Genomic DNA, 13,364 nt, shown 5'->3' on the forward strand with positions numbered 1-13,364 from the left:
GGACGTATGCATTTCAGGTGTGAGGAAATCAGAGCCTTTCAGATCATGTTGATGTGGTGTATCAGGACAGCAAGAAACAAGGCAGAATTCACCATGACTTTGATAAAAGGTTGAGACTCTACGAGACTGTGATTTACTTTGTTTTAATGTTTTGAGCAGACTCTTTCCTTAAATACATGAATAGTTATTTTTCCTAGTTCTATATTACATTATTTGTTTATAAACTTAGTTATGTTTCCTGAAACTTGTCATTTCTTTCATTCTTCTTTCAGCCAAAAATGCTGCATGCAGCTGTTCTGAAGACACTGGTTCTAGATGGTGAATCAGTCTATACTTTGACTTCTCATCCTATTTTGCTGCTTATAGCCAGGATAATCCTTGTGAATTCAAGACACAAACTTGCATCTCTTCAGGTAAGAAACATGTGACTAATGATTATGACTGCCAGCTACTCGTTAATTGGTTCTTTCATTCTTTTCTACATACCTCATTGAATCAGTGTAACTTCCATTTCTTTTTCTGTAGCTCTGAGTTTTTTCCCCGCTAAGAAACAGTTCAGACAAAGTGATTACAATTAAACATAAGTATCTTTTTCTTAAGCATAAGGTCTTTTCTCACTTCTTCCCCAAAAGAGAAGAAAGATGCCTTCATTACCTGGAAAAAATAAAAAAATTAATAGGAAGCAACTTTTTTAAAAGACTCATATTTTGTGACAATATTTGGGGGGCGGAGGGGGAGGGGAGGGGAGGAATACCCTATAATGCAGCATACATATATTATGTCCTTTTTAAGAGGCTTTGAGATACTGTTAACCATTACTGTATGAATTCTGAGCCATGAGTTCTAGATGTTAAGGAAGTCCTCTCTTACGTTTGTCATTGTCTTCTACTTCTTCTGCAAGCATCCATGTGGAGGCTACCTTAATTCTCTGTTATGCTTGTACATTAAAAATAAGAAGATACGATGAACCTCTTCTTGAGAGCGTTTTTGTCTCTACCTCCTTTGTAGTTTAGCATCAGGCTGGTTGGTAGCAGGACTCTCTGGAACTGGGGGACTTTTCACAGCAGCAACTTCTCTTTATTGCATTCCATTCGAACAGAATTTGGCTGGAGATCAAAATGCCACATGGTTCCTCTTTATGCTTGGCTGACAACATCCATTCCCAGCTGGGTCTTTGTATAAGTGATGAATTAAACTATGTGGGAGATATTGGCTGTACTGCGTTTCTGGAAGCCAAGCTCTTCCATCATTTTCCCTGTTATTCACAGATGAGTGCTGTTGAATTTCAGCAATTGGGTCAGTCAGGGAGGCAGAAAATGTACCTGGTATAAAGAATTCCCTTGCTGCCTCCCTTCAGACTGACATAATGGGGGGCTGCCTTCTGCCTAGTGGAGGTTCAACTACTTGTGGCTACGTCAAGTTTGGATAGGAGTTCAAAGGCAACAACTGATAAAAACTACTTTCATCAACAGGTCAGTGTAGCAATTAAAGCTTGTCATTCTTTCTCGTCTCAGCTTGATTCAAGAGAAGTCTTTTAATACTTCTGCTTCTTTAAGTTCAGTGCAAATAAATTTTAAACAGGATAAAATAATTCAAAAGGTATTATCTAAAGGATTCATAAAGCCCTGCTTTATTAAAAAATGCTATTGTACATGGAAGATTAAATGCTTAAAAATCATCCAAAAATTCTTAACTTGGCTCCCAAAAATCTAATATTGCCAATAAAATATTGTAGAAAGCTCAACTGGCTTACCTGAAACTTTATAAATATGTTCTCTCTGATTCTAACATTTCTGAGTGGGAAGCATCAGGCCTCAGGAAGCTGTGTCATTAAGTTGGATACTCAGTTGTGTGGGAAAATGAGTACTTGATTGTATAAATCTGAAGTAATTTGAAACTTACTTAAATTGCTTTAGGTTTCTAATAAGTGATGAAATATTGGGATTTGACCTTTTCTAAAAATCTGTTTGTGTGCTTTTACTCTGTTCAACTTGATATCAAAAGTAATCTTTCATTGCTTTTTGAAATAGATGCTATTATTCTTTTTGATGGTTCCTTTCTAGGGACATCACAGTCAACTACATGTGATTGGTTTAGATGTTTATGCTTGAATACTGTACAGCCCTTAGGTTGGTCTGATATAAGCATACCTGTATAAAATGTTCAGAAGATGGGTACCTCTCAGAAGCATTTAAACATCTGTTTCATAGAAAATCATCAGCATGCTAACAGCAGCAGAATAACTAGAAATCATTACAGCCTGTGTTGAGTTGTGCCATATGTTCACAGATTATAATCTGCAGTATAATTTTGAAAATATAATATTATATTATCAGTTAGCATTGCCATGCATTTCCACCTGGTGCAGCTAGAGAGGGATAAGATATGCTGGGAAACTTGTTTTGTGTACCCAGCTTTCTAAAATCGGGTATTTCCTGAGCTGTGATTCAGCTCTGCTATAGAATGATTAATTAGTTCAGTAAGGTATTAGCCCTTCAGAAATTCCACATACAAACATTAATACTTTCAGTCATAATTGTAAGGTGCTCTCATGAGCAGTTCTGGTCCTTTTCTACCTTTCTCAGTCACCTTTCTACCCCCACCCGAAGAAATAAGATAAGATTAAACAGAACAGGAAAAATTGCATAGAAAGACATAATTTGGTGACCAGAAATACTGAATAGTGAGGAGTGAGATTGTGGCTGTCTACTAAAATCATGAATGTGATGCGAAAGAAGATAAGTAAGAAGCAGGGGGTTTTCTGCTGCCTTTTTTTTTCTTTCTCTCCCTTTCTGTTATAGGAATTAGGAGATATGAAATCAAAGTAGTAAGTGGCTGCTCCAAAATAAGCACACACAAGTATTTAGCTTAGTTTCTGTTCACAGAGTTTCTTACCATAGTGTTGTCCTAAAGACTTGCAGGATTCAAAGAGCAGCTAGAGACATTAACAGAAAAAGCCCATCAGACTTAGAGCACTGTAGAGCTGCTCAACTATGTTCATCTTTAAGCTAGGTTAGTGCTCACTCTTTAGAACAGCTATTTTGGATGGGGTTGTATTTTTTTTTAGAAATCGGAATCAAATAGTTTACAAAATCTGTGTTTTAAGGCCCCTTACATTTTTTCCTGTTTTAGAAAGGATCTATACTTGTTATTAACTTGAAATATCCCTGTTTTCTTTCAGACATTATCTTGGTGGACTCTAAGATGTGTGAATATTCATCAGCAGTTGTTAGAGGAGAGATCACCCGAGCTATTTACTCTTGCCCAGACCTGTATAGAACAAGGTACATTTCTAATTACTTGGTTTATTGACCTACAGCATGAGTTGTAAGGTATGGAGGAGGGGAACTTGTAGGCACAACTCTCACAAAGTGATGCTTATCAGATGCTTATGTAACTAGAGAGTAGAGAGGGAACAGAATTCACTTAAATTGACATGCACTTGTACGGCACGTGCTATTTTTGGCCTTCAAGATGAAAATGGGAATATGTGATTGTAGACAAAGGTTTTCTTCCCCTGTGCTTAGAACTGTTAACTTATCACAAGTTCACTTGAATCCATTCTGTAGGTTTTATTCCTTCTTTAAAGAGCTCATTTGTTTTGAAAAAGGGAATGCCCTTGTTCTTCTGTATCTTCAGATAAACTTTTTTCCTTTTTTCTCTATTGCCACCTAAGTTTTGAGATTTGTTACCTCTGTGCATTATACATAGGGAAAATAGACAACATTAAAACTAAATTATGTAATATATATATTGATGTTTACAAAAGCATAAGGTAGAAAGTTAAAATGTAATTATATTGCTTGGGTTTTTTTTCTAAGACGAATAAACTCTTTATATAGACTGTTAATGTCATTTGCTACAGCAACTGGTATAGCAGGGAAAAGGAGGCAAGCTCTTATGTACATTTGCCCCTCTGCAATTAATTAGCTAAAGATTCTTCATTTAATTTCACAAACCTGAAATTTTCAGCCAATTACATCTAAGGAATTTTCTGTTGCATCTAGAGATGAATTGTCATATGTGTTTTGTTTTGATATATTTGATTGCCGCCTTTGGCAATCTTAAATGCCAAAGTTTCAAGTCTCTCCCCTCCTACTACACCTTAATGGAGCTTTTTTGATCTGAACCATATGGAGGTTCAGGCCATGCAAATTTTATGTAAAATATGAAGTGGATTTTGCTCCTTCAAGAACTTCCAAACGGGCAACAAAAATGATAGTACAGTAATGGAACTGAGCAGAGGATTTTATTTGGTCTCTGCAGTGAAGAAGAAACTGACAGTGCTCTTACTGGATGCTAAAAGGACTGGAGTGGAAGGATTTTGTTGCAATTCATGTAAACTATTTTTGGTTGGTTTGGGTTTTTTATACTCTATTAGAGAGTTTTGAACTAAATTCTAGAGTTATCTTGCACAGGTATGGGAATCTTAAGGTTAAAGTTTACTTATTCTTTAGTCTGTAACTTTAAAATTTCTAGTTCTTGGAAAGTTGGAAGTGTTGCTGATTTGACTCACATGCTAGAAAGTAATTGACAGGCGTAATTTAAGCACATCACGATAAATTTGTTGGCGTGTTAATTTATAGGCTAAGGACTGGGGAATGGGGGTTGGACTTCAAAAGGTGCAAAGAATGAAATCTAAGTTGCATTTTTCATTTCCAAATGAAATTACAGGAAATTGAGTTTTACTTCAAAAATGGGTGTTGTCGGTGTAGTGCGTTAGTCTTACAAGTTTAGCCTGTTTATATGCTTGTATTTAAAATAAAAATTCCTTAAAATGGGAATTCCAAGATCTGTTGTAAAAGCTAATCTCACACCTACTTCTCATAGTCTTTTTAGAAATAGTTGCATAGAGGTGGTTAACTGATCCAGAGAGGGTTATTTTCTTTAGTTTGATGGTTAGGGGTAAGCTTTCTGAGACAAAACTGTTGTTGCTTATTTTTATTTGTTGCTTATTTTGAATATTTGTGTTAGGTTTTACAGTACTTCTAGAATGGTGTATTTTCTAAATATTTACCTAAAATGTCTATACATTTTATATTATGAAATGAGTGCTGGTGTGCTTTATTCAGGTAAGAAAGGTTAAGGAGATGTTTATAATATTTTTTGAAAAAAGCTTAGAAACTGTAAATAGTCTTCTGCTCATTTCTAGGTAATTTTTTGTTGTTGTTCTGAATGTGTGTTCCATAGATGCCCAGCATCAAAGATATTTAGATGCCAGTGGTTTTGCAGCTCTGAGTCTTGCAATTCTTGTTTGACAGAATAGTTTTATTATGTTAACTCCAGAGAATGGGGAGCACATCAAAACACTTTTGGGTTCTGCTAAGTAGATAAATTCTCTAATAGAGAAATTTGTAGCACATTTATGTGACTATTTCTTCTTGGAAATACCTAAAAACTTGGAACAAAACTGAAAGTAATATAAAATTAATTAAAACTGACTAGATGGTACTGCGTAGAGATACAGTAGTTTGTGCAGCCCTCATCTGTGTAGAGGATGCTGCTGCATATGCACAGATACTAAGTTGTTAGTTTTCAGTGAACTGTTTTGAGACTCTTGGATATGGTTTTAAGAGAAGATGATGTAAAGTATGTTTGAACTTAGTGAGGTTTTCCAGGCAGTTTTTGCTGCATCTGTTTATTTACTTTCTAATTAAAGCCATCTGGTATTTCAAACAAGTACCTTCATATTCCATAAAAGAAGTATTTAATAAACCTTTAAGAAGTCTTTGATTAGGGCTTGAAAAACCCACTTGCTTGTTCTGAATCAACTTGACTAGAAAACTTTGTCTTAATTACTAGAGAAAAAAGACCTTAAAATTCAAGAGAAATTATGTTTTCTGTTTAAAATACATTGTTCTCAAGTGTAAGGTCAACATAATCACCTGAATAGAAGACAGCTGCAGTGATTCCCTGCTGATCTGAAGCAGCAGTTGGTATAAAACCAACAGGGCTCACTGCAGTTTTCCATCCACTTGGCTCTGTGCCAAACATGGTATGGGGTGCCAGAGGGCTGTCTTAAGTTTGGGTCATCAGTGCTTCTGTGCCACTACAACAATACTAGCAATGATGTGAAGCTGTCTACAAAGGTTCACTTACCAAGTTTTGGGATTAGCACTGTACATGATCTCTAGATAGGCAGTGGTAAGACTGCTTCTCAATGTATCTCTTTGGTTTGTTAAAGCAGTGTATGTATACAGTTTTAGCACAAGTAATTTTGTATTCAGATCACTGAAACTTACTAGCTGTGGAAAATCAAGTGGTAATGTATGATTATAGACTATAAACTGGTTTTTTATTATTTGAAATTGAATCAAAATCATTCTGTTCTAAAGCTGCATTTTTGTGTGGTTTCCACAGGTGTACCTGCACATTCTCTATCCTACTTTAGCTGCAAGCCATCGGAGCAATATTTTTAAATTACTAATTTGCTTTCATTAAACAAAATCTCTAAATTCAGACTTTGAAAAAAGTGAAGTTACTAGGCAGGATTTATCCATGCAAATTCTTATTTGCTGAACTAAAAAAGCTGTGTAAAAATATGTTCAGATGTCACAGCTTTCTATATTAATCGAAAGATTTTGAGAATTAACAAATGGGGGGGGGAAGCCTAGGAGGTTTAAACAATAAAATCTGTTCAGGCTAGAGTTGACTGCCAATCTCTAAATTAAAAAGTCAGATAAAAACGTTAAAATAAATCCTTGATAATACTAGTTTTTCATATAGTAAGATTTTTTTACTAGTCTTAATAAACACATTTGAAAAACTAAGCATCCATTAAGCAACACAGCATCTATGTTAACCTTGGGTACCAGTCTTTTTATGTGCTATGATGATGTGAGCTTTTAAAGAACTCTATTATGTAATATTTTCTTGCCAACTAAATAAAGCCTGAAGCAAAAAAACCCACTTCCATTTAGGAATAATTCACATTGTTTTCAACCTAATGATCTGTATTTTACTATACAATAATATTCTTTTGTCATTTACTGTATGTTGATAGATAGAATTTAAATATATAAGCATTACAAATGCTTTCATGCTGGATGAAAAAAAAAAAAAGCCAGATCTTCTTTGCTAAGGATTTCAGATTTATTTACCAAGGTATTTTCTCCTGTTTGGATGGAGAGCATGATTTTAGCACTGAGCAAATCAGTAAATATAAAAAACCCCAAGCAACACCCACCCACCTGCACCCTGGTCCAAACAAAAAGCAACCAAACAAAAACCCCCTCGAGAGTTCTAAGTTCCCATTTAGAGCTCAGTCTGCTGGTGACACTTTCTCATTGGAAGCCTGCTACTTAAGGGGAGGGTATTTCTTCAATATTCCTGTATTCTGAGTTCCTATGTTCTTTAGCAGGTCCAAGACAATTAGAGTTGTTTAATTCCTGCAAAGGTAATATATCCCGACTCAACTTTGCTGTAAAATATAAGTGAATACTAAACTTATTCTAGTAGTAATCCCTAGATATAAAAGTTGAAAAATACTTTAAATAGTGTTTTATCTTTGGTACACTGACTGTAGATTATTTTTTTTCAAATGTGTGGAGGTATAAAGAGCAACAGGTCTGCTTTAAGCATAACAGATTTTCTCTCCTGGTATTTTAAATGTATTTTTAAAATATCATACACCTGGACTGTATCCTGATAGCTTTTCTTTTTCTTAATTTGCAGTGGCAGAAGCAGAAACTTTGTTCACAGGTGGTGAAAGCTGGCACTTAGCAGTTCAGTTCCATCTTGAGTGTGCCTATACATTTTTGTATTATTACGAGTATAAAAAAGCTAAACAATGTTTCAATACGGCTAAAGACATAACAAAACTTCAGATTAATCTTACAGGTAAGTTTTGCTTGTACAGTCCATGAGGATGGTTGGTTGGACCAAACTAACGGCTTGTTGGGGTGTTTTACATATCCAAGTAAAAAAGAACTGTATTTTGAAAAATCTTGACTTTTAGTGGGTAGGACTTATATGTCTTCTAAGAAGTAACATTGCTTGGAAGTATGCCATCTAGTTACAATATCATCCCAAATATGGGTGTCTAAGCAGATGTGGTATTACAATCCTTCTTTCTTGTGTTTCATACCAAATTCTAGGTCTAGTTGTCTCTGTTATGGGAATCCTGAAACTAGTTGGGGTCATGATGAATAATTTTGTTTGTTTGTTTGGAGACCCTTATAAATAAGTCTGCCTGATAATTTGTTGCAGCCTTTCACCTTTTATGCCACTTGCCTAGATATACTCCATGTAAATAGCGTTTAAAAGTCACTTCCAGGACTGTTGTTATCACAGGAAGTAAGTAGAAAAGTCAAATTTCTGATGAAGAGAAATATAAAGGACTCAATCACTATGGAGACTTTATAAGTACCCTTTCAGAAGCTTTGGAGTCAGGCAGATCAGATTGCTGCACTTGCAAATTCATTTAAAATTACATGTATAGATGTGGGACCGTTTGGTCAAGCCGGTCCTGCTAGGTAATCAAAATGATATAAAATGCACACCTTTCCTGTGTGAGAACTTTTGATTGTGCCTAAGTAGAAATGCCAAAACCTTGATACAGTTATTTCCATACACTTAATAGTGGAGGGCACTATGGAACTGAAACTTGCAATCTCTTTACCTATGACACCACTGCATGCCATTAGCTGTTCCTTTATATTGACATTGGAGCTGCAGCTACCCCTGCTTATATCCCAAATCAGTTTAATATTTTAATTTAAAACAACAAACAAAAAACCTGAAAACACACATGAAAAGTAATCCAGCAACTTTTCTGGAACTTCTTGCTCATTTTTTCAAAGCTTTTAAAGGTTTACTTTAAAAATGTATTTTTTGCATAGCTATGAATTTATTATATTAAATGGCATCTGTTTAAAATGTCGGAGTTAATTTCCGTATATTTGTTTGAAGAAATTCCATGCATTTCAATTGATACTACCCTCTTTTCCTATGTGCAACATGTACTGTATGTATGACACATTCTATGTGTGGCATGTACTGCAAACTTGATGTTATAAGGTAGTTTTGTTTAAAATTAACCTAATTTTTTCTTGGTTTTTTTTTATTAAAAACATCAGTGCCTGTGATGATGCTCAAGCTATAAAAAATTAGTTAACTAAGAACAAGTAATATCAAAGTGGCAGGTAGCTATTCACTGATACTCCTCAACTTACAGCTGCATGTTGGATATTTTTTCCCCCCTTTAAAGGAGATCTTTAGATTTTGGATGAGCAATTTCCTTAAGTCTAACTTAGGAAAAAACCTCTTGTTTGGAGGGGAGAAAAAAAGGTTTGGATGCAGTGGAATTATTTGTATTTCTGATTATTTTACCAAGAGGTTATGCTAGTCCCAGAGAGATTGTGGTGATAGTCTCTTGGAAAAGTGTTGTGAAACTCCTAAAAGTTCTGTGGTTTATCTCCATAGATCTATTAGAATAGTTATGAAGGATGTCTAACCTAAAGGCAAACAAACTGAACTGAATATGTGGGAATTGTTGGTATTCTAGACAAATTCATCTGACGTGCATGTTTGTACTAAACAGAAGGAATGTTACATCATCAAAAAAGACTTTGCTTTAATGTAAAAATTCAACTTCTAGGAAAGACCTTTTTAAGGCTTTTGGAAGGAATTTCCTTTTTAGGAAAGGATTTTAAGAGGGTTTTATTCTGTAATGATTGTAATCCTTACGAGCTGAACATTTAATTATAGCATGGAAATGTATGCTGTTTTTAAAGACAGAATTTAGAACCAATGTTTGTCAAAGTTATTTTAGAAATGTGTTAATAAATCATACTTGGTTTTGCTTTTTTAAGTCCCGTTAAGCCAGGTCTGTGCTGTATTCATCATTTATTAAAAAGCATCCTTATGTCCCTCATGATGACTCACAAGCATCAATAACTCCACAAAAAAAAGAGAAGGCTATGGTCCTTCTTGCATATAAATTTACTAAAATGAAGGATTGTAATCCAAAATAAATTTAAGTTCAACAGATCTGGAGGATTAATAATACTGAACTCTGAGATCTGCATGTTATCTGCTTGCTTTCATGCCCAGTAATGCACCCTTGGGAACTTTTAATGTGGAACAGAAAGTAAAGTCTCTGTACAGATTCCTCTTTTGTGAGGATATATGGTGGTGTAAACCAAGCAAATTTTCCCCCCAGCTTAATCACATTTGATTTTTATTTTTCAAATGAAAATTACCATGTTTTGTCCCTGTAACAGCAATAATTTCTTTGCTTAAAAAAATACGGTGGGGGGTGTGTGCATCTCAGAACGTAAACAAATCACAGTTTCTGGGTAGTAGCAAGTAAATTTATTGGTAACCAGCATAACTCTGCAAGTGCTTTATTCAAATGTTTAAGCAGTAAGACATAATAGGAGGCAAATTACAGCAGCATGATTTTCAAGCATTATTAAAAATGAGAATTGAGTGCTACTGCATAAAATTAATATGAATGAGTACCCAATATTTCTCCCTTTCTGTGTCTCTTCTCTTCTCTGCAGTGTGCCTTGTGATATTTTTAGAACCTTTTTCTTTTCTTCATGAAGTCTTAACATAGGGCTTTCCTATTAAAAGGGGTAATTGGCAGAAAAGGAGAAATCAGTTTAGTTTCTGGCTTCCCTACTGCTCTCTTTCCACATCCAGGAAGAAAAAGGGGTGACTGCTACTTCAGTGTGTGTGCCAGGTGATTCTTACCGACAATGGCCTCATCTTCTGGCCTTCAATACATGAGCAGTCGATCATCTTTACCTCAAAGATTTTATGTGCTGCAGAATATTCAAAATTATAATGAAATTAAGACCTTGGTCTTAATTGGCTCTGCAAAAGCAACAGTGGGTCGGCATTCAGTCCTCCATTTCTGTTATTTAACTTTCACAGTTCACATTATGTGAGCATTGTATCATAGTCATAATAAGCAAACAAACCTCCAGATTTTACAGAGTAACTTTTAGATCCATTTTGGCTCTGGTTAGAATTTTGTTATTTCAAGTTACTGTCCTGAAGTAATTCTATGATTTCTTTGACTGCAGCTTGCAAACAGGTTGCTAACGGAGGAAGAACAAACATGGTTTGGTTTTTTTTGAATTTAGTATAAATGGCAATTGCCACCCTAAAAAAACTGGTAAAAGTTGACTGAGGGTCCAATAAAGAACTGAAGAAACAACACTGAGAGGAATTTCACATTGTGCATTCTGAATATTGATTAATTTAGTAGACAGCCTTCATTAGCTTGCTGTTTCACTCCCTCCCGTGTTAATTTTACAGTATCTTATATGTTGTATTATAGTAATGTCACGTCTGTGATCCTTCTTTGTAGACCTAAGCCTTCAAATGAAGATTTGAATACTTAAAATGATGGCCTGTAAGATATTATGGCGTTTTCATTTGCCTAAGGGTCTCAGTGTTGTCATTAACTTTTAGCAGGCAAATTGAACAATTGATTGTGGTTTATTGCTGAGGAATAAGTAGGGAATGCATGAAACTTGATCACTGAGTTTTCAAGAGACAATATGGTGGGCCACAGGGAATTTACCTAAAAGTGGCTTTGCAAGAGCCATCTAGCTGTTTGTATGTTTGTAATACATATTTCTTTGTATGTCATAGCTACCAGTGAAAATGCATGTAGTTCACTGCAAAGAGATCAAGCAGAGTTAAACCACTGCTAAAGTTTATAGGTTAATTCTCATTGTGTTTCTCTTTATTTTGCTTTTTTGTGAGCATCTTTTAGTATGTTACTGGGTTTTGGTGTTCATAATACAAACTTACCTCTAATTTTCTGTAGGCGCTTTGGGGAAGAGAACACGATTTCAGGAAAAATACGTTGCACAGCTTATTTTGGATGTCCAAAGAACAGATGGGTTTCTCCTTCCTCACAGTGAGCTAAGTCCAGCTCCAACACCTCTGGAAAACTTAACAATGGTATGTATTTGAGAAGAATTACAATAATTTCTTGAAGTGAAAACATTCTGAAGCTTTTCTTGGGTGTTTGCAAAAGGGCAAAGTGTGTGGTACCTAAGATAAACTGGATTTTTGAAAGTTTTTAGAAAAGACGAGAGACAGTTCTTTGCCTAGTATTGAAGGACATGGGATAAAATGACATATGCCTGTCTGCAAGGCAGATGTGGCTACTCAGCTGAAAACAGGTGAGAAACAGATTTTCAAAATAGTCTGCAAGGCATCACATAAGTGTACAAATTCCGAAGGATTGACAGCCATGTTTAGTAACGGTGTGAAGACAGGAAATCAGTCTTGGTATTCCTACTGGCATGAATTATGTGATTTGGCCCTACTGATCTTAAGGATGTGCATGATGTCTTCAATTATAAATTGCTCAACAACCACTGAACTGTTTTGGGATGGCATTTTTTCTTCATAAGGAGAAGCTCTGGTCAGGATTTAAAGTTATCTCTGGCTTCTTTGGCAAGTTCAAATAAATTGAAGCATTATGGTCCAAGATTTGTTCTTCAGGTTAGAAAGCCTTTACAAAAAAAGTTATGTCTTGGTAGACTTCCCGATCAAGCAGAGATTTTAAGCAAAAAAATTGAGAATACACAAATATCTTAGGAGAATATCCTAGATTTTTTTTGTAGTCCGTTAGTATGTCCTTAGTGTTGTATTTGATTTGATGAAAACAGATTGACTGCATATATGTCACAACTTGTGCTTAGGATAGAACTATGTATAGCAACCCCTTTAAAGACAGTGAGAGCTCAAGGGAGGCCACTTAGTGTCAGTTACAGACTTCAAGTGAAACTTACCTGGAACTAAATGATAGGATGCGTTGTTCTTGGGAAGTCACTAACTGGGATATTGTATGACTGTGTTTTCCAGTTATTCACAGCTTTCTGAAGAGTTTGCCTTTGGAGTCTATATCTCATCAGAACTTCAGTTTGGAATAAAATAATGACATCATTTCAATAAAAATGGTAACACTGTTTCAGGTTGTAGGTATAACCTGGAATTAAATATATTATCCTTGCTAATAAAATATTATATTCGTATGTCCTTGTAGTGAACAAACCCAAAGCTGCTGAAGTAAATTTAGCAGAGAGTTTGAGAAAGAAAATAGGGTATTTGGAACCATTAAAAATTAGTCATGCTTGTGAAATCCACACTTTCCTACTTAAATTTTATTGAATGTATCTTGAAAGTAATGCTACAGAAAGTAAGCACATCTGCTCTCTCTGAAAAGTAAAAATGTGATGCTAGAAAGGACTTGAGAGGTTTTGGCTACAGGGAGGGAGTTGAATTTTGTGCAAGTCTGAGTGACTGTGTCATGTAATTCTGTCATACATTACTCAGGCTGCCTGTTAAGGAAAGTTAGGTTTTCTGTTCCCACAGTCTACCTTTAAAAAAAACAA

At 35.2% G+C, this 13,364-nt stretch overlaps 1 protein-coding gene across 1 annotated transcript in view; it reads left to right on the top strand.

Annotated features, from left to right (window-relative positions):
* Window positions 1-13,364, top strand: part of TTC27 (tetratricopeptide repeat domain 27) — a 126,605-nt gene that overhangs the window by 16,432 nt on the left and 96,809 nt on the right. The window contains exons 4-7 of the mRNA XM_037405672.1: window positions 273-413; window positions 3,182-3,284; window positions 7,675-7,839; window positions 11,786-11,922. Coding sequence (XP_037261569.1) covers window positions 273-413; window positions 3,182-3,284; window positions 7,675-7,839; window positions 11,786-11,922 — 546 coding nt within the window. The remainder of the gene's footprint in view (window positions 1-272; window positions 414-3,181; window positions 3,285-7,674; window positions 7,840-11,785; window positions 11,923-13,364) is intronic.

Source organism: Falco rusticolus, chromosome 12 (genome assembly GCF_015220075.1).
Source record: "Falco rusticolus isolate bFalRus1 chromosome 12, bFalRus1.pri, whole genome shotgun sequence".
NCBI lineage: Eukaryota > Metazoa > Chordata > Aves > Falconiformes > Falconidae > Falco > Falco rusticolus.